The sequence below is a fragment of the Notothenia rossii genome (genome assembly GCF_949606895.1).
Source record: "Notothenia rossii genome assembly, chromosome: 10".
Classification (NCBI taxonomy): domain Eukaryota; kingdom Metazoa; phylum Chordata; class Actinopteri; order Perciformes; family Nototheniidae; genus Notothenia; species Notothenia rossii.
In genome coordinates, this window is record NC_136908.1 from 10,632,347 (window position 1) to 10,651,440 (window position 19,094).

The 19,094-nt window shown below is 41.6% G+C and overlaps 1 protein-coding gene across 1 annotated transcript; it reads left to right on the forward strand.

Annotated features, from left to right (window-relative positions):
• The first annotated feature begins 339 nt into the window (after positions 1-339).
• On the forward strand, positions 340-4,493 carry irx1b (iroquois homeobox 1b). The gene is made up of 5 exons (XM_079655483.1): positions 340-835; positions 1,609-1,851; positions 2,238-3,021; positions 3,339-3,393; positions 4,149-4,493. Exons 1-5 carry the CDS (start codon positions 605-607, stop codon positions 4,195-4,197), a joined length of 1,362 nt encoding a protein of 453 aa, XP_079511609.1. The 5' UTR covers positions 340-604; the 3' UTR covers positions 4,198-4,493.
• Positions 4,494-19,094: the final 14,601 nt, after the last annotated feature.

The window sequence follows — 19,094 nt, forward strand, 5'->3', positions numbered from 1 at the left end:
AATTACATAACTTATTATTATTATTTTCATTATTAATATCATTATTATGAATATGAATTGTCTTCTACTATAACTGCTGGTGTGTGTGCACAACAATACGGGGGGGGGGGAGAGTGTTGATTAAATAAAGTCATTCTAGCCACAAAAAAGCTAATACACACCATGTACACACTTGCACACACTTCACAGGTTTTCCTCTCTGTATAGACACTGCAGAAATTAGATCACACACACCAACACTCACACACATACACACACACACGACCTAGGCTAACCAATGCACTAATCGCCTGCCCCGGGCATAGGAGGAGCTTGGTGCTTAAGTAGGTTGCCAATCAGTCAGTCAGCTCCACATCCAGAAGCTCCTGCGGCCAGATCCACGCATCACTCCGCACTCGAGGTGCCAAACTGCGGCTGTGATACAACTCCGGGTCGGTGGAAGTGTGGAAGCTTGACAGTTTCTTAAAAAGGGGGGACTCTGGTGATTTAGACGCCCCCTTCATCCACTTCTTTCTGGGGATTTTTTTTGTCCTGCCTCTTGCTTCTTGCAGTTGTGTGACTTTGGCTTTGGGAGAGATTTACAGTATAAGCCGTTTTCCGGACCATGTCTTTCCCTCAGCTGGGATACCCCCAGTTCCTCAGTGCCTCCCATGAGATGTACGAGCGGCCGGCCTCTGCCCGGGAAGGAGGCACTGAAGGCGGCTTGAGCTCCTCCGCAACCGCCGCGGCTGTCGGCTCCATGCTGGGGATGTACGGAAGCCCATGGGCGGCTCACAACTACAGTGCCTTCCTGCCGTACAGCGGAGCCTCAGACCTCGCCCTCATATCCCAGATGGTGAGAGTTCAGATCAGGTGTTAATGATGGACTATCACTGCTGTCTGTCCGGCTCAGCTCCTCTGAACTAATGCGCAATTACCAAGTAGTTAAAAGTGATTAAGATATGTAAATACAGCCATTCTTCTTTATTAGATATTTGTGGATTTTAGAATCGTAAATGAATAATACATGTTAAGTTTAAAGAGCACATTAATATTTAATTAAATGCTTGATATGTGCAGTCTGCAGTATAAAGGTGCTTTTATTGCAAATGTTGAACATATAACGTGTTTTTTTACAAAATAGTAATTCATCACAGTTAAGGTTAAACTTTGCAATCGTCAGCTTTGATTTGTGTGTGTAAATAAAACAATTGGGCAAATCCCTGGTAATTTACTGTAAGACAATGTTAATTAATTAGAAAAACACTATTAATATTTCCTAACTGCTATGTTCAGAGACGTTAGGAAATTAATTGTAATTCGTATTCGTTTGTTAAATCAAAACAAAAGTTGACATATTTTAAATGTCATTGAAAAACATAACCACTTTACGGCAACGTGTTAATTGTTATTGGCTGTATTCCTAATTCAATATTAATAATTCCCATATAGGCTATTAAAAAAAAGCAACTTGGGGTCAAATTGACATACAAAGTTTAAAAAAGTTGAATGCACACATTTTAATTCAAATGTTGATTAATTGTTTTACTGTTTTCACTCGAAGAGGAAATATTTTTGAAAGTCACTCAACAAGTTGTCCCCCCCACCCCTCTCCCATTAACATTTCAGGGCTCCCAGTATGAGCTGAAGGACAGCCAGGGCTCCCACCCGGCCTCTCTACCTGTCCACGCCGCTCAGGGCTTCTACCCATACGGCCAATACCCGTACGGGGACCCGTCAAGGGCCAAGACGGCCACCAGGGAGACCACTAGCACCCTGAAGGCCTGGCTTGGGGAGCACCAGAAGAACCCCTACCCCACAAAGGGAGAGAAGATAATGCTCGCCATCATCACCCGGATGACACTCACACAGGTGTGTGTAATGTTTGGAAAAATCAGTGTGACTCATTAGAGGCCCTGGATATTTCATATGTTTCCAAACACAATAATATATTTGCTTGTTTTAAAAAAAAGTTATATCATACGTCCTCTAATAGTTCATTAATCGACGTTATATTAAGGCTGTTATATTACTTAATATGATTATCCAGTTGCCAGAGGATATTTAAATAAAGTCATCCCGAGAGAGATAAGTCTCCTGATATTTAATATCTCGTTTAATGATAATGACGAATTAGGGTAGCATAATGAGGCTTTTTTTACATATTTAATCAGTCCATAATTTGAGCCACGTATTGTCAAACTAAGAGTGCCTTTTACCCTGATTTATAATTCGTGGACATTTTGTTCTTATCCCAGGTATCAACTTGGTTCGCTAACGCCCGCAGACGCCTGAAGAAGGAGAACAAGGTGACCTGGGGCCGCAGCGCAGAGGACCGGGACGGCCGCATCTTCAGCAGCGACAACGAGGACGATCTCGGCAAGAACGGCAGCGACGACGAAGACGAAGAGGAAGAGATTGATTTGGAAACTGTCGACATCGAGAGACCCGAGGTGGAGCAGGGGAAGGGAGGAGAGGGGAAGGGAGGAGAGTTAGAGGAACAGGGGGAGGCGGGCCTGGCCGACAGAGAGCTGCAGGCCTCGGAGCCGAAGAGCTCCGAGAGCAGCAGGACGCTTTCAGTGGACGCGGACATTTCTCTCAACAGATCGCCTGTTGTCAAAGTTGTGGATCGTTCTCCCAGCAGACAGGAGTGCCAGAGAACCCCGCAGAGCAAACCCAAAATATGGTCCCTGGCTGAGACCGCCACGGCCCCGGACAGCTCTCACAGACCTTCCACCCATGCGCACCACCCGGCTTTGGCCTCCCCCGGACACCCGGCATTACTCCCGGGTCATGGGATTTACACATGCCAGATTGGCAAACTTCACAACTGGGCCAACGCAGCTTTTCTGAACGCCAACTCTATTTTGAACATGAGGTCGCTCCTCGGAGGTTCGCCGGCCGGACACCTGCCTCTCCACGGAGCGGTTCCCGTTGCGCGTCATGACGCACGGCCTGCTACGGCGACGGGGCCTGGAACATCGGGGACGGAGGAGGACAGTGATGTGGAGTCTTCGGGGAGCTTCAGTCCAAAAAGAGATGGTACGGATTGCATTTGATTCTGCAAACCCTCTGAAAATATATGGAACTTAATAGGCCTCAACGTGATGCAAATATCAACACTTCTAAAGAATCAGAATTCCGTTATTAGTCCCATAGCGGGGAAATATAGAGGTTTACAGAAGAAGTGGCCAAGCAGTTAGCACTAGTAACACAATAAAAATAAAGAGAAAAAGTATGGCAAAAGAATAAGTAGCAGCCATTTAAGAAAACCTAATAGATAGCATATAGAAGTATTGAGAGAGTTATAATATAACTCCAACTTGTTATTAAATTGATCTTATTCTTCTTTTTTTAAGAGAGTGACCACAGGCCCGATTCTCTGAAGTCCCCCTTCCAGCTGATCACTGACAGGTAACCATTTGAAATCAATTTGGCATCACGACATTATCTACTTCAATTTCTCTCCACATGTCCTGTGCTAAATGAACCCTAAAGCCGAGGTAAACACTGTTACACCTGACCAGGCAGAGCTCAGCACATAAATCATGTGATTGAGTCTCCACTTTAACGCCTCGTCAGGCAGCAGGCTAATATATCCTGCAGGGTTCCACCCCCCACCCCCCCCACCAACGCTGAGTTATCGCCACCTATGTCATTTAAATAATCTGCCTCCATTTATTCACGCCCCCTCAGTGAATGCAGCTAATGTATGTCAAAGAAAACGCTAAGAGCAACATCAGGGATGTAGTGGAGGGTGAAAATACATAAAACAATTTACCTATAGTGGTTTTTAATTTGCATAAATAAAGTTTAACATTGTCTTTAGAATTTAAAGTCATTAGAATTAAGACTTGTGTGTTATTTTTTATATTTAGGATACATTATATATAGATAGAGAGATAGATAGACAATATTTAAAATAATCAATAAGATACAAATATAAAAAAAGGAACACTAGCGGCAAGTATATACAAATTCACAAAAGGACATCAATCTCTAAATACTTCGTAATTTAACGACAACATACAATCCCACTAAGCTAAAGACATATAGAGAATTATACTACTGACACATATTGGCATTGGACTATATACACTGATTTTCCACTATTATTTTATTAAATGATTGACCTCTGACCTTTCCTTCTTGATTCTCCCTCACTTCAGACCTCACCATGGGACAGCACAGCAGCGAGTTCTGACGACGACATTATGAGAAGATAAAGAAAGAAAAGAAAGGAATAATTTTATTTAACGGAGAACAGTTTAAATGAAGGCTATTTTTTGAACAGTGCGACCTGTTATAGTATTACTGTTTAGCTTCTACTTGCAAAAAGAGATGGTTGTTTTTTTTGTCACAGATTTGCTTGTATCTCTCTCTTCTGTCTATGAGTCCTCTTCGCCTCTTCTGTTGTGAATGGAAACCTTGAAATATTGTAAATACAGGATATGAATTTGTCTTTAAAGAATATATTTTTTGGGAACTAAATAAATGTCATTATAGTCATTTTATTATTGGAGAGTTAATTCCCTGGACCTGATGAGAAATTGTTCATGTTTTGTCAAAAATGTCTGGAAAACCAGGGGTACAACGAGGATTGTGTCCAAATGTTAGTGTATCATATATTTTAGAGTAAGGAAGATTATTTTATAATGTTTTCTTACAGTATATTATTTTATATGTCAGATATCAATTTAAATGTGCACTTTAGAATGAATCCTATCACTGCAATTCTCTTTTTTATAAGCTTTCCTCTAAGAAATTAAGTGTAAACTCACACAGGATTTGGTATTTTAAGGGAAAATAACCAATACACATACATTTACAAAAAGATATTATTGATTTCCACTTGCTCACTTCTTAATTGACCCCTATGCACTGTGTCTACTTGTCTCTCACTCTCCCTGCCAACCAAACCATGCAGTGTCAGCCCTTTTTTAGCAAGAAAAGTCCCACCCTTATTGAAACCTGCACCCTCGCCAAAACTCGGAGACTTATGCCAGCACCTTGGAAGCCACTGCAAACGCTGCGGAAATTGAAATTGAAGATTTCCAGGACCTTATGAACCGGCGCCTGTGCTTTCAGCCCAGGCCTCCCTGCTTTAATGTTGGATTATACCCCCTCAGTGCCACCACTGCCGCCTCTGAAATATGGATCAGACGGCAGGAAAGGCCAGCAGCCAGTATGGGGGCGGCAGCTCAGGGGGGAGGTGGGTGGGAGGTGGAGAGGCGGGCGGTGGGGGGGAGGTTGTGTGTCACTGTGAGCCATCCTTGACGTTCACAGAGCACCAAAGACGGGTAAAGGCAGAGAGAGGATGGTGGGGGGTCTCAGGGCTGTTAATAGTGAGTGTTTCACAAAGCTTTGCTCCTGTTTGTGCTTGGATTAGCAGCAGGTCATGCATGCCTCATGATTTGAGTCTTCTGGAGGGGCCACAACAGCACTAGCTTCATTTAAACAGTACATTATTTTTAAAATGTAAACTTACTAATCAATCAGTGAAGACATCTAGGATATTAGGGAACTGTTATAACCTCAGATTTAATTTTGATAGTCCAATCAATCATCAGTTTACCGCCAAGTCGCTTGGGGCTCTTTGTCAAGTCAACGGCTGCAGAAGTGTACAGATGTTCAGTAATTTGGAAACAGTTAGAGTGCGGTTAAACTTGGGTCGGATTGGGAAAGGCGACACATTCTCCAAAGGCATTACAAATAAGGATATGCAGGTTTTTTAAAAAGTCCTGAAAGTTTGGAAAAAACCTCATTTGAACCATTGTGTTATCAAGGTTAGCAATATACTTGAATTTGAATGCTTGATCCCAACACAATCTGGTGTTTCTTCAACACAATCATTCATGTGTTACCAGGGGCGCCGTAAGGGGGTGAAAACTTAGGACGATTCTAAGGGCCAGTGACTGACAGACGATCAAACAATTTTAGAACAAAAAAAATAAAATGTTTAAGTAACCAATGTGATATCTTTTCATGGGGCCCAAAATCCCTGGCGGCGCCCCTGTGTATTACAAATAATAGTTTCGTCACATTTGTTTGTTGAGTGAAGGAGCTTAGCATTAATAAACATCAAAGTCAATACAAACAGTGGTTTAGCTAACCAAAGTGTACATTGTTGGGTATAAAGGAATTCGATAAAGATTATTTATCACATTTGCAGTTATGGCAACATTGTAGATGTGACGATAAAGGCTTCGAGAGTCTGGATATTTTTTGATTCCTTTAAAAGTGCTTGAATTTTACTTTTAAGAGGATGTCCGAGCTGTGGCTATGTGATGGATAGCAACTTGCTAGTTGAAGTTAAATGAAGGGTTCTGCTTTAATTGCCTAAATATAATGGGGACGTGTTCGGATGCGGCCCTAGCTGGGCAGCTTTACAGTACACAGTGAAGTGTTGATTTGAGCAGGCATGATAGTACACACTGACAGAATCAGAGCCAGCAGGTTCACAGACCTGCAGATTAACTCAATGCTGCCCCCTCACTCCCAGAGCCAGTAGTGTACTTAATCTAAGTAGACAACTGTCACTGTGTGTGTCCCCAACACTAAAGCTTTCTGCAAGCCCACTGTCAAATTCCAGACAGTTGTTACAATCTCTAAGCAATGTTTTGGTGCATTCTCTACTAAATTGGCTTTTTAGCTGAAAAATACTGATGCACCGACCTGTTAATGCTCAATGAGCATTTTGTCGCTTCATGCAAAAATCATCGACCTTTACATTTAGTAACATTGACGTTTTCTTCAATTTAATTTCATAGAGAAAAGGGAACCAAATGGATTATTGGAAAATGTTTTAAAAAAGAGACCTTTCTCATGAAACATGGATGCTTTTGAGTAAATTGGATATACTGATGATTTGGATATATATGGATTTTACAGGACAGACAATATGTATTATATTGGAAGAAGATTATTCTATTTTTATTTGACTCAAATCAACAAAATGTTCCAAGTACACATAAATCGGGCTCTATGATGGCTTTAGCGGTTATCCAGATTATATTTAATAGGACATTTGCAATCATCATGCCAGAAACTAATTTAAATCTTTCCGGAGCATGTGTGAAAAAATGTATTTTACAACATTTGCTCCCCTTTCCAACTTGTACATTAACATTTGGCCTTATTATTTTTAAAGGGATCAACATATTATAAGGGAGGGATGTAGGGGGTTATTTAAAAAAAAAAAAACATTATCTTGGATCTATGAAGCTGGCTGTTTCCAATTGATATACGATTTAAATACACTATTAACATCACAGGATGCAGTATTTAATAATGTAATAAGTCAATTAATGTTTTTCAATGGACAAGGACATTTCTCTACGAATATAGGAAGTCAGAGATAGGCAGTTTTATTAACCTTCAAAAAACGTACAAACAAGGATTAGTTTGGTATTTTTGGAAATACACCATTTGATTTCTTTCCAACAGTTAGCACCTTATAACAACTACATAGACTGTATATATGAACAACTATAACATGTCATTTTTACACTTTGGTTTTTGAAGCAACAAACTGAATACAAAGTGTTTTTTAGTGAGGTTTAGGTGAGTGAGGTGCTGGTAGGAATTTTTACAAACATTTAAAAAAAAGATTTGCCCCTGTTTCCACTCTTTGCTTAGCCAACAGGCATATTAGCTGCACCAACTTGAGAGTCTTCACTCAGCAAAAAACAAATGAGTGAATTTCACGAATGCTGAACTCTTAGCCTTAAACCTGACACGTGTGTACGAGCTCTGGGGAAATAATGATTGTGACTTTTCTGTTGTTTTTTCTACTTTTTCAAACACCATATTTCCCACCCACCCTTCCTTTTTACAGACAGAGAAAGAGAAACCGGGAGCTAGAATGAGTAAACTGGAGTGTACAGAGAGAGAGATGATGCACTGAGAGCCATCATTGATGTGAGGAACAGCATGGAAGGAAGCCAGACACTTGAGGCCATTTTCTCTTCCTCTGCCAACTCCGACAGACTGCCACCAGCACGGCTGAGGAGAATATCAGCCACTCTTTCTCTTACACACACACACACACTTCACTTTCTCCAAACTTCATCCCAGCCAGATCACGCTACTCTTCTTCCAAGTACCCAAACAATATGTTATTCTTTCAAAAGTTGGATATCAGGAAGCTTAGCATGATGGCGCTGAATAAGTGACATCAAAAGGCCGTTTAATCAGTTACACAGCGTGTCCAAAACATGTTTCGCTATATGAAAGGAGTGGGAAAAAGTGAGCAGATCCAAAATATGATTAGTGTTTGCTGGCGGGTGCTGCTTAAAAAAACTTCTTCACAGTTTCAAAGTTTGTGCTTCATGTTGGCTGTTTGTCACCCAAGCTGCCCCAAAACTTTTTCCGAAAATAGAGCTCACTGTAAACAGCCAGGAGAGAGGAAAACTTCTGAATATCACTCTCACTCTCTGGACTTTCTATCAGCCCCTCAAACTCTCGCTGTGAAAGGACTCTTCATTGGTGCTTTGCTATTCTGATATAGGCTCTTTGGTGAGTTCTAATCCCTATTAAAGAGGTAGATTATGGAAGGGATTTGTCTTTGATTTGCCTGTCCCACTGCTCCTTTCTGTCAGCACCTCTCGCTCTCTATATATCCGAGCCTCGTTCTTTCTCCTCTGTCTGTCTTGATGGGATGGTCGATGGTCACGGATTGAACAATGATTGCCTCCATGTGTCATCCACCCTCACACTCCCCTAACCCAGCCATCCTCCTGTGATTACGGCCACATGTATGAGGGCCCCTGGTCGCCTGAATAGATTTGTTAAAAGGCCTCCAGTGGATGAGAGAGGCTCGGTGTCGCCTGGCCCTCGTGTGCACATCTATTTTTTTTTTCTTTTTTCGAGGCACTCTGCATGGGGGTGAGCTCCCTGCATCCCCTCTCCTCCCAACTTACCCCTCTCCTCCGCCACGCAGAGATAATCAGGCTTATGTAAAGACGACGTGCTCTTTTGACAGTCATCAGCTCATCAGTGATCCAATCAAGACCCAAATCCGCCATTGTTCGCCCCTCAAAGTGTCTCAAATCCGCTTGTGCAGGAGAGAGGGGCTGCGCTCTTTATCCTGCCAATCACTCCTGACATTCCTGCCCCTGTTGCCATGGCCCGGGGTCAGAGGTTGGGAAAACAGAGAGCATGAGCTGACTCAGGGAGAATGGCGGAGAGCTAAAGGAGGGACTCTCCACGCCACGGCCCCATTGGTCAGCCAACGTAGGGGGTAAATGTAGACAAGTTAGGACTCTATAGCCCCGCTGAGAGGGCCAGTCGGACAGAAAGAGATCCGGGCAGGGAGGAGAAAGAAAGGGGGGATGATGAGGCAGAGAAAGGGCCAAGGGAAGGAGAAGAGGGCATGAGAGGTGTGTGTGGAGAAAGGAGCTAAAAAGAGGGTTAGGGAGGGACGGTGTTTGATTTCCAAATAGGCTTTGCAGAGCTTGACCTCAAGGGGATCGGAGAATAAAGGGCCTGACACACAGTTAAAGAAATAATGAACATGCAAGTTAATATTTCTTGAATTTGTAATGGATTTTCTGCACTTAACACGTAGAAATGAAGCATTTGATCGCCAAAACAAGCCACTTTTTAAATTCCATACAGCCGTAGCTAACGAACACATCGCCAACAAAGAAAAAAGATGTTTGATCCATGTGTGTGTGTGTGTGTGAATGCTGTCTGCAGAGCTGTAATTTGAAATGGAAATGTACCTCCCAACGCAATGAAGCTAATACATGTCATTGCGGGATAAGCAGGGCACTGGGTTAAATCTGTTGTAATGTTGTCAAAAGAATAATTTTCTGTAACCCAATGTATACGTAAGTGAGCAAATGTTTAGCCTAGACAAGATATCATAGGGAATTTACGCCATTCACTGTTCCTCCATAGGGATTAGTGGAATTAAGCGTTTTACACAAAAGCAAAGTATCAAAACTCATGAGTAATTCAACAAGCTCCACAATTCGGAGTTTACCGAGTGCTGTGTTTATTGTTGCGTTGCAGCTGCGTGTACCGTACAGACACATCGCAAACATTGTCAACTCCTTTTAAAAAGGAGACACATTTAATATACAGGGAAAATACACACAACAAATACTATGAAAGGGTGGGAGTGATAAGTCTTTTCTCTTGTTGCCTGCCCATTCATGGCAATAATCTGAGGGAAGAAGCAGATTAGGACAGAGGGAGGGTTCGTGGCCGAGTGTTCGCATCGCTGGCTCCTTTCAGCCATTTTGAAACAATGTTTATCCACTGGTTTGTTATAGCGTAGCAACTTAGCTTAGTTTACTGCTGTGAGAGTCCTGAGGGGGCTGAGGACTCGCTGCGTCTTTGTTCAGCCTCCATTGAGACACACTGGAGTATTAGAGCGGGGCGGAGAAGCTGCACAAAATTAATTCATATGTGATCTCAGCGATTTCGGTAATTTGTGCCTCGGTTTGTAAAATGCCTGGGAAATGTCGATGGTAATGTGCTCGGTTTGTACAGCCAATGTTTGCACGTGAGGAAGAAAAATAGCATTTGCCTCGACTTTTGTATTATGATCTGCCAGTTGGTTACTTCAATGTTTATACAATTGAGTGTAAGTCACTTTAAAGGGGCCATACTTGATATCTCATTCTAACCTTGTTAGAAATGACAATGTGAAAACAATGGGACAATGTGAAAAGGGTCGCTAGCAGGGATGAACCAAGAGGAGGATTATAATTGATGGAGCACGAACCAGCTCTTTGTTGAGCTGTTCGTCTGTTACTTCCCTGTTCTGGTTCACTCTCAACGCTCTCATAATGGTATCTTTGGACAGAGCAACCATCCATTTTTAGAAAAAAACTCTATCATCCAGTACTTGCTCTGCACCTAACTACAGACTAACACAGTTAAGCCTCAGATATACTTTCTGAGTCTGAAGCTGAGGATTTGTACCAGTCACGAAGATGCAGTTCATACCAAAATTGAGCGTCATCACACCATAAAAGTCGGGGGTGGTGTTGTTACGTTTTAGCCAGGAGTTCAATGTCTTTTTGCTTTCTTTGTACTCTTTCGAGGACGAATTATATAAATGCGGCATTAGTTATGTCACGTTTCTATGTCTAGGTTTGGGTGTTTTGTTGTTCTCCCTGTCATGTTTTCCTCCTGGTTTATGGTCTGGTCCTTCTCCCTGTGTTTTCCCTCCTGTTGTTAGTTTCCCTGGTGTGTCTAGTTGTCTGATTGTGTTCACCTGTGTGGCCCTTGTGTTTCTCCTCCCCTGCCCGGCTGCTTCTCGGCTTGTGATTACCCCTCTCTGTATTTAGTCTTGTCTCTTCCTGTGTTCGGTGTCGGTTCATTGTTTGATTTTTCCCGTCTCCCTCCGTGTTGGTCACGACCGTGTTTTGTATTTTCCTCGTGTTACCATGCCATGCTATTTTGCTGATCGGCTTTGAATTAAAGCTCACTTTTGTTTGTAGACCGTAGCCTTTTTTTTTTGTAATCTGCTTTTGGGTCCAACCTTTCCCAAACCGTAACAAGTTACTGCAAAACATCACTTCAAAACAGATATACATTTTGTCAACTTCTTCTTCTGCTTCTCTGTATACCAGCTACAGGTGCATTTGCCACCAAATTGATTGGCGCAAAATAAGGTCACAACATTTGGGCTGCAACCACATTTCCACTTGGAGTCAGTGAGAATTCTCATGGACAAAGGCGGATAACATCTATTACATCACTTGAAGGACCAAAAGGACACTTAAGGACACGAGGATATGGATATTTTGAATTAGCCTTTAATGAACGGATGGTCCACAGAGTGGAGCGTGTGGAGATGTGGCATTTAAGGCAATCAGCAGCTACGAAGCATCGTAACTGCTGATTATAATATAATAGTGACACTATTATTTGGATACTAGGTCATGTATGAAAGTAAATCATAATTCTTTTTAAGTCTCTCATTATTTGGAGATATTGAGTCATTCTTTTCAGAAACTAAGTCATTAATTTGAGAAAAATTATCAAAACATTATTTTTTCTTCGTTACGTTGGCTGAGATTGGCTTCCATAGTAAGCAGGTTGAAATTGGCTGTTGGACTTGTTTTAACAAAAGGGATATGTTTCAGACTTTGGGATGATAACAGATGCATACTACAAGATGCGATCAGGACTGTCTGTCAGTGTACAGTAAGCCAGAGTGCTAAAGAAAACCTCTGCAGTCTTTCACTCTGTTGATAATGATAGATGACTCAAGGGTCGCTTATCGTCACAGTGTAATTACACATGAGATGCATGCACACACACACACCATCATTCTACACACACACACAGTCGCAGAGTAATTTGAGTCCTCATTCATCTGCCCAAGTCATTTAGGGTAATAGAGCTTAATGGAGTATATTAACCCTGTCCAGCTTGCCCACCCCCCCTCAGATATATGTGTGTGTGTGTTCATGCAAGTGCACAGGGAAAGGGGAAACCTGCCAACTGTTTATCTGCAAGACACACTCACACAGAGACACACACACACTGGGGGAGCAAAGATCTGGTTTCCCACTGTCACAGATGCTTACCCGCCTCTCCATTAGTGATGTGATTGGAGTGGACACAGAAAACCAGCAGCCTCATTCCCACAGGGGCAATCTGAGGAAATTATTGCCCCCGCTCCTCTCCGGGGAATGTCAGCGCTCTAGCAAGAAGCACTTAATCGACTGCTATCACATGCAACTCTCTGTAAACCGCATAGCATGGCTTTCTGAGCGGTTGCTGTGGATTAATACTTTGTGAAAAGGCGTGTGATGATATGTGATCAGGCATGGCACACGGCGAGGAGGGATCTCACGATGTGGAATCAGGAGATCAGTCGCTGGGAAAGTGACAGGGAGATAATCACTGGAGAATGAAGGTCTTCAGCGTGTTTTAATGTCATATTCTGCGTGGGTGTAAAGACAATTTCATGCTGTAAACTATAAGGAAAAGTATAGTGTAATAGTTTTGATGTTATGTTTTGTTAGCTGTAATTGGTCCTTCATAGTGTATATTTGACAGACAGTCTTCAGATACATATCTTTCAATGTCAATATGTATATTTTTAGTTGTGTTTCATTTTCAATTTTTAGACGTTTATATTTGATCTTTATATCTATTTATTTGGTACTCTTTTCCAAAATTGAGGTACAATGTATATGCAGATAAAGATGGAGCAATAACCCTAAGAAAAAAGGGCGTTACCTCACTGGGGTAACATGTCCTGCACGCTTGCGGTGGAAAAAAGTCCTGGGAGGTCCAGTGAGAGAATGTAACATGACAACCAAACCCAAGTGAACGCACGCAGACAAGCAGAGCTAGTGTACCAGCTCTGGTCACAATCCTGTGGGCGACCTTTTCACCCCGGTCAATAACAACTGCCAGTTGAGCCCACTGCGCCCTCAGGCTAACACCACCACACACACAGACACACACAGACACACACACGAACACACGCACGCACACATACACACACACACACACACACACACACACACACACACACACACACACACACACACACACACACACACACACACACACACACACACACACACACACACACACACACACACACACACACACACACGACAGTACGGTTGTAGTTCTGTAAACCACCAGAGGATGGCACCTGAGGTCTAAGCAGTGCTACTGAAGTGTTCATGTGAATCACTTGGGAAAATGTTACTCTGTTCATGGTATTCCCCAATCTATCAACATGATGAGACTAGGGGAATGATCTGATATTAAAGGTGGTCCTCAGTTTTCTAGGATTTGTGGATTTTCAATAAATAATGAATTTGTTATTCCAATTTCCATTTTTCAAGCTTATTTTAGGGCAAATAAAAATGTCTATTTTTTGTCCTTTTAACCAAAGAAGTAAAACAGAGACAAAGATGCAACACTCACATTATGTTCTGTAGAACTTGGGCCCTCTTAAACTAAAAACAAAGCAAAAAAACAAACATTATACATACACATGCATACATTTTCTACAACACACATTACAACACACAATTGTACAGATTGGTGAACTTAAAACCATGATTGGAAATGTATCCGCTCTTTAATTTGACTTTGCACTGATTTCTGTTGTTTGTATTCTCGTTAATATCTCTTTTTGTGTTTACTTCTGTTTTCAATGTTCTCTCAACTTCATTTAATATGAGGTCAAGCTCTAAAGAGTTCCTCAAGATTTAATTTAAAGGAGGAGTGAATGATTGAAAAACATTTTTGCATCACTTTGATTCTTCAACATTTTGCTTAATTTATAAGAATTGCTCATAAACATGATTTTGAGAGCACATTTCAGACATTGTGAGTACTATTTTACTTAAAAGTGCAGAATTGTTCTTTTACAGGTCAAATTCATACATCATGATAATAATGTGCTTTAAATGAATGTGTAAATAAGCCACTATTCGCTCAAAAGGTTTTCCAAAAGAAATTGAAAAGTAGGTGAAGGCTGAGACCATCATGTTTTCACTGCCCCCAAATTGCCAGAATAAATAGTTATTTTAGTTATTATTGATTTGGCTAATATTATTTGTATTCTTAGGCAGTAGAGTCGGTGGGAACCTGAACAAGATGATGAAGGCATGTCAACACATCTGTAAAAAGGACAGTTAAATAATTGTTTAAGAACAGCAAGAGAAAATAAACCGATACAAATCAAGGCTGACCAAGAGCGTTAAATGACAAATAAACAGAGAGGGTAACAGCCCGAGGATCAGTGGGAGAGTTAGGATAGGTTAAAAGTGTTTGTTAAAGGCTCTATCGGTCCCTGTGGACTGAGGCTTGAAGAGCTGAATAATGTATGTCCGCTCCCGGAGTAATGAAGTGGAAGTGATGGGGAGGAATACGGCTGGCCTCCCAGGGCTCAACGCAAACTGTACACACTCTTAAGAGCTGCCTGTAGCCTAAACCCGTCTCCCTCTCTGCTTCTGTCTGTCTCCGTCCACTTCTGCCACACACACACTGACACACACACACACACACTGCACAGCGGCTGAGAGGGTTAGCTTGTCTCTGTTCCAGGATCCTACATCATTGATGAGGGAGACCAGTGCATTTAAAGTATCCCACTCAGCAGCTCCAGATCCTCCATGAATCTCCTCTTAGACACGAGCAGGAGGATGCAGCAGATAGCATGGCTGCCGCTCGGTGTTCAGACAGGTACTCTGTGTTGGCAGCCTTGTTTGTGGATCACATCGAGCCGGGTTTGCAGATGTACTCGGTCGGTGCTATTGTGCTTAACAAGAGAACAGCTGCTGCTGGAGGCCGTGTCATGTGGTCAAAAGAAATGCCATTTCTCTCCTCATGATCCATGTATTGCCTGTTCTTCTCTGTCTACTTCTTTATGAATATATCACCTTTTTTCACTGGGAAAATGTTTGAAAATAGACGGAAAAGTGATCTTCTGTTACCCCTGTGTTTCTCAAGGTTCAAGGTTCAAGGTTCTTTATTTGTCAAACTAACATTGTCTCACAGGCTTCTCCAACAGTGCAGCACAAAACACAGATAAGCAGAAAAATATGAGTCCAATGGTAGAACATGGGGGCTAGAGGAAGTCCTGCATGGAGATGACTTTTCTCCCTTGTTTTGTTTCACTTCACTTCAAATTATAAAGCCACAAAGTTGCTTGACAGGAACAATGACAACTGCATGGGAATGAAACTAAAGACCGGGAGTTTGCTGGTTGCACTGCTATCCTAGAAATATTGGCGGTTGTCCTGAAATCATCGTCAAACTGATAGCCGATGCTGAGATTGCTGCCTTAACCTTCCTATACTTTTTGTTGTTGGGTATATAAAGATCATGTTAAAGGTGTTAGACATTTGGGGAGTTTTGGGGTTTGTTTACTTCAAGAGTTAGATGTTAGAAGATTGATTCCAACCCAACATCGGTCCAGTTATTAAAAGAATTGAAGAGGCTAAAGCCAGCAGCCATTTAGCTTATAGCTTAGTACAGACTACAACCGGTGGAAACAGCTAGCCTTGGCACTGTCCAAAAGTAACCAAATCTACCAACAACACTATATCTCCAATGTATCATCAGTACAATAACCAGTGTAAAGGTGACAAATTGTGGTTTTAACGACAGATTACAAGTGGATACTTCAGGAACTCACTATGCCCAGCTAAGGAATAGTCAATGTTCACATTATAACATTCAAACAGCAGCCACAGGGGGAAGCTGTTCATATCAGCCTCTGACCTATTATTCCAAGTCAAAAATATCATCAATTCCTGGCAAAATGGCATCAAAGATATCATCACTGGTAATGCCATCTTAATAACATTCAATATTAACACTAATGCTTCTCATCCAGTTCATATAAAAAAGGCACATCAACAGTGTGTTTACATCACTTGATAACACAATGCTTCAAATAAGCCACAACATGCAATAGTAGTCGATTTAGGTGTTTCGATGGTGTAACAATCAAGCTAGCTGTTGGCTAACCCGTCAACCAGCATTACAAATAGTCATTTTCACATTTCTCTTTTTCTAAGGATAAACCACATTTAACCATTGAGCTTTACAAGATCCCAATAGCAGGGTTGTGTTACCTTTGGTTAGAGCAGTGGTTCTCAAAGTGGGGGGCGCGCCCCCCCTGGTGGGCGCAGAGGCATGCCAGGGGGGGCGCGAGAGACCAGGAGGAAAAATGGTTATAAAAAAAAAACAAAAAAGATAAAAAAAAAAACAAAAAAAAAAATCATAATTTGAAAAATTATTGATTCGAAAATAATATGATGCAGTACAGTACTATTACGTCTGGGTCTCTGTTTCATTAAAGCTCGGCTCTGTGTGTGTGTGTGGAACGAGCCATTTTGTGTGCGCGTGAGAGAGAGAGAGCGCACCGGTACTGGAGATCGTTGTTGTTAGCTTCTGGTGCTAGCGAGCTACGCTAACGGATATAAGGAGTTTTTTCAACAACAAAGTGGAGGAGAGTCCTCTCCTGTCAGACTGAGAGCTAAAGGACTCTCTCAGTGTTATCTCAGTGGGTCTCAAATGTTTTGGTCACCATTAATGTAAATAATTATTTCCGAGGCACACGTTTATATGATCATTATAGTTATAAAAAAATAAGAGAATAAATGAAAAACAGGTATGAAATACTATATGACAGTAAAACAAGAATAAAGTTTAAAAGGGTGATTTGTAAAATATCCATCAAGAAAAAGTAAATCTGTTTACATTTCTGTTTCATATGGGTGTTGAGAGATGTATCCATAGATCTCTTCCTTTCGCTCTCAAAGTGCACCAGATTGATGCTTTTAACTTCAATATTTAAAAATAAATCTTCCCGGGGAAGCTTGCCCCCGCACCCCCCTATGTGACGTCCACACATCACCTATAAAAATAGCACTTTATCCCTGCTTACACCTATATGCCGTGAGCTGAATATCGAGCCTTCATTGTAACAGTCGCGGGTACGTTGTGTATTTGCGTGGGGATTGTTGCAGTAGAAAATTCCACTGTAGCGACCGGTACATTAATGGGAAACCCTAAATGTTTGAGCACCCTCTATGAAACGTCAAGCTACCCCACAGCACCCCCAAAATAAATCTCTGGCGCCGCCACTGAGCCTGATTATTCGTTTTGGGGGGGCCCGACTTTTTTTTTTCTCCAAAGGGGGGGCCTGACAGAAAAAGTTTGAGAACCACTGGGTTAGAGACAGGCCAGCCAAATATTTTGGCAAAGAAGGAAGTCAGGTGCCGATTGGGAAAAGGGTCGGTGTAGATATGCAAGTTGACTTAGGTCGTAAACATACTTATGTCGACATCAACAATGACATTGTTCTTAACTTAACAAATCTGTTTTGTTTCTATTTAAAAGGGCAAGGCAGTGTTACGAAAAAGTGACTTAAGTTTGTCACTTTCCAATGTGCGGGTAGCTGCAGCTTATCTAAAGCATAACAAAAGTAGTGATAACAACTGATAACGTCCATTCAATGGGCTGATAACCTTTACAACTGTTGGCCTTGCAAGCTTTATGCTAAGCTAAGCTAAGCTAACTATCTAGCTATGGTTTTAACAGATAGTTTTAGTTCCCAAAATGTCAAACTTTTCCTTTAATTGTTATTTTTAAACCAGAAGACAATATATGGAACTATTTCATCTCTTTTCTCACTACATTTTTCCACCCCAATGAGCCTGAAGAAACAATGAAATCATGTTTTTACTCAGACTCTTCTCTCCTCATTGTGGGCCCCTTAACACCAACCACTTAGATATTTTTATTCAAGGTGAAATAGCTTAAGCCGAGATGAAGGCTCAAAAAGCATCTACATGTTAAACAGTGATTAAAATTGCATAGATCTCAGACTTTAAGGTAGAAAATATTCAAATGTGGCGCACTGTGATTGAAGGAACTTGTGATTGGAGTTGTTTGCCGTTGTCTTCCAAACACTTTGTGCACCGCCCGGCCCTCCTCCTCCTCTCACATTAACATGATTCTATCATTAACCCCCACGCCCCACCTACTGCATAATAGCTGGAGCTGGATGCAGGAAGCAGAGAATAACAATGTGTTCCCTTTCTCTTTTCTTGAGGAGCATCTTGAATGAATGATTGATGTTAGGGGAGCTAGATCAGAAGGATATAATCACGGTCTAACGAACGCAGAGCGTTAAGAAATATATACTGAAGGAATGCCATAAATATATAAACACACCATATATTAATATATAAGTAGAGCATTGAATATTCAAAAACAGGAACATAATATAATCTATGCCCCTCCACGCAATGCATTATTTTTACCCAGGAAAAAGGTAACAACAGATTTGAGATTCAACCCACCTCCCCATTTCCTCCACACCTCACAAGTTATTTTCCCCAACCCAAGATTAAACAAATTCATGTTCATTGTCAGTGGCTAAACAAATAGCAATTCTCTGTGAGTGACATGTGTTTTGTGTGGAGATGTGCAACGCCAGCGATGGGAGATAACTTCATTTCCATGCTTTGAGCACAGATGAGGGGGAGACAGTTAGTCCATGTTCACTATATGAGCACCTTTCATGGGACAAATGGAATGTCAATCAGGCGTCGGTACACAGATGCATTTTCCCGGTGGAGCCCGAGATGCTTTCTGGAGATGCA

Coding starts and splice junctions, on each gene's coding strand:
- irx1b (XM_079655483.1), top strand. CDS start 605: ATGTCTTTCCCTCAGCTGGGATACCCCCAGTTCCTCAGTGCCTCCCAT. Junction 836..1,608: donor TCGCCCTCATATCCCAGATG/GTGAGAGTTCAG, acceptor TTAACATTTCAG/GGCTCCCAGTATGAGCTGAA. Junction 3,022..3,338: donor CTTCAGTCCAAAAAGAGATG/GTACGGATTGCA, acceptor TCTTTTTTTAAG/AGAGTGACCACAGGCCCGAT.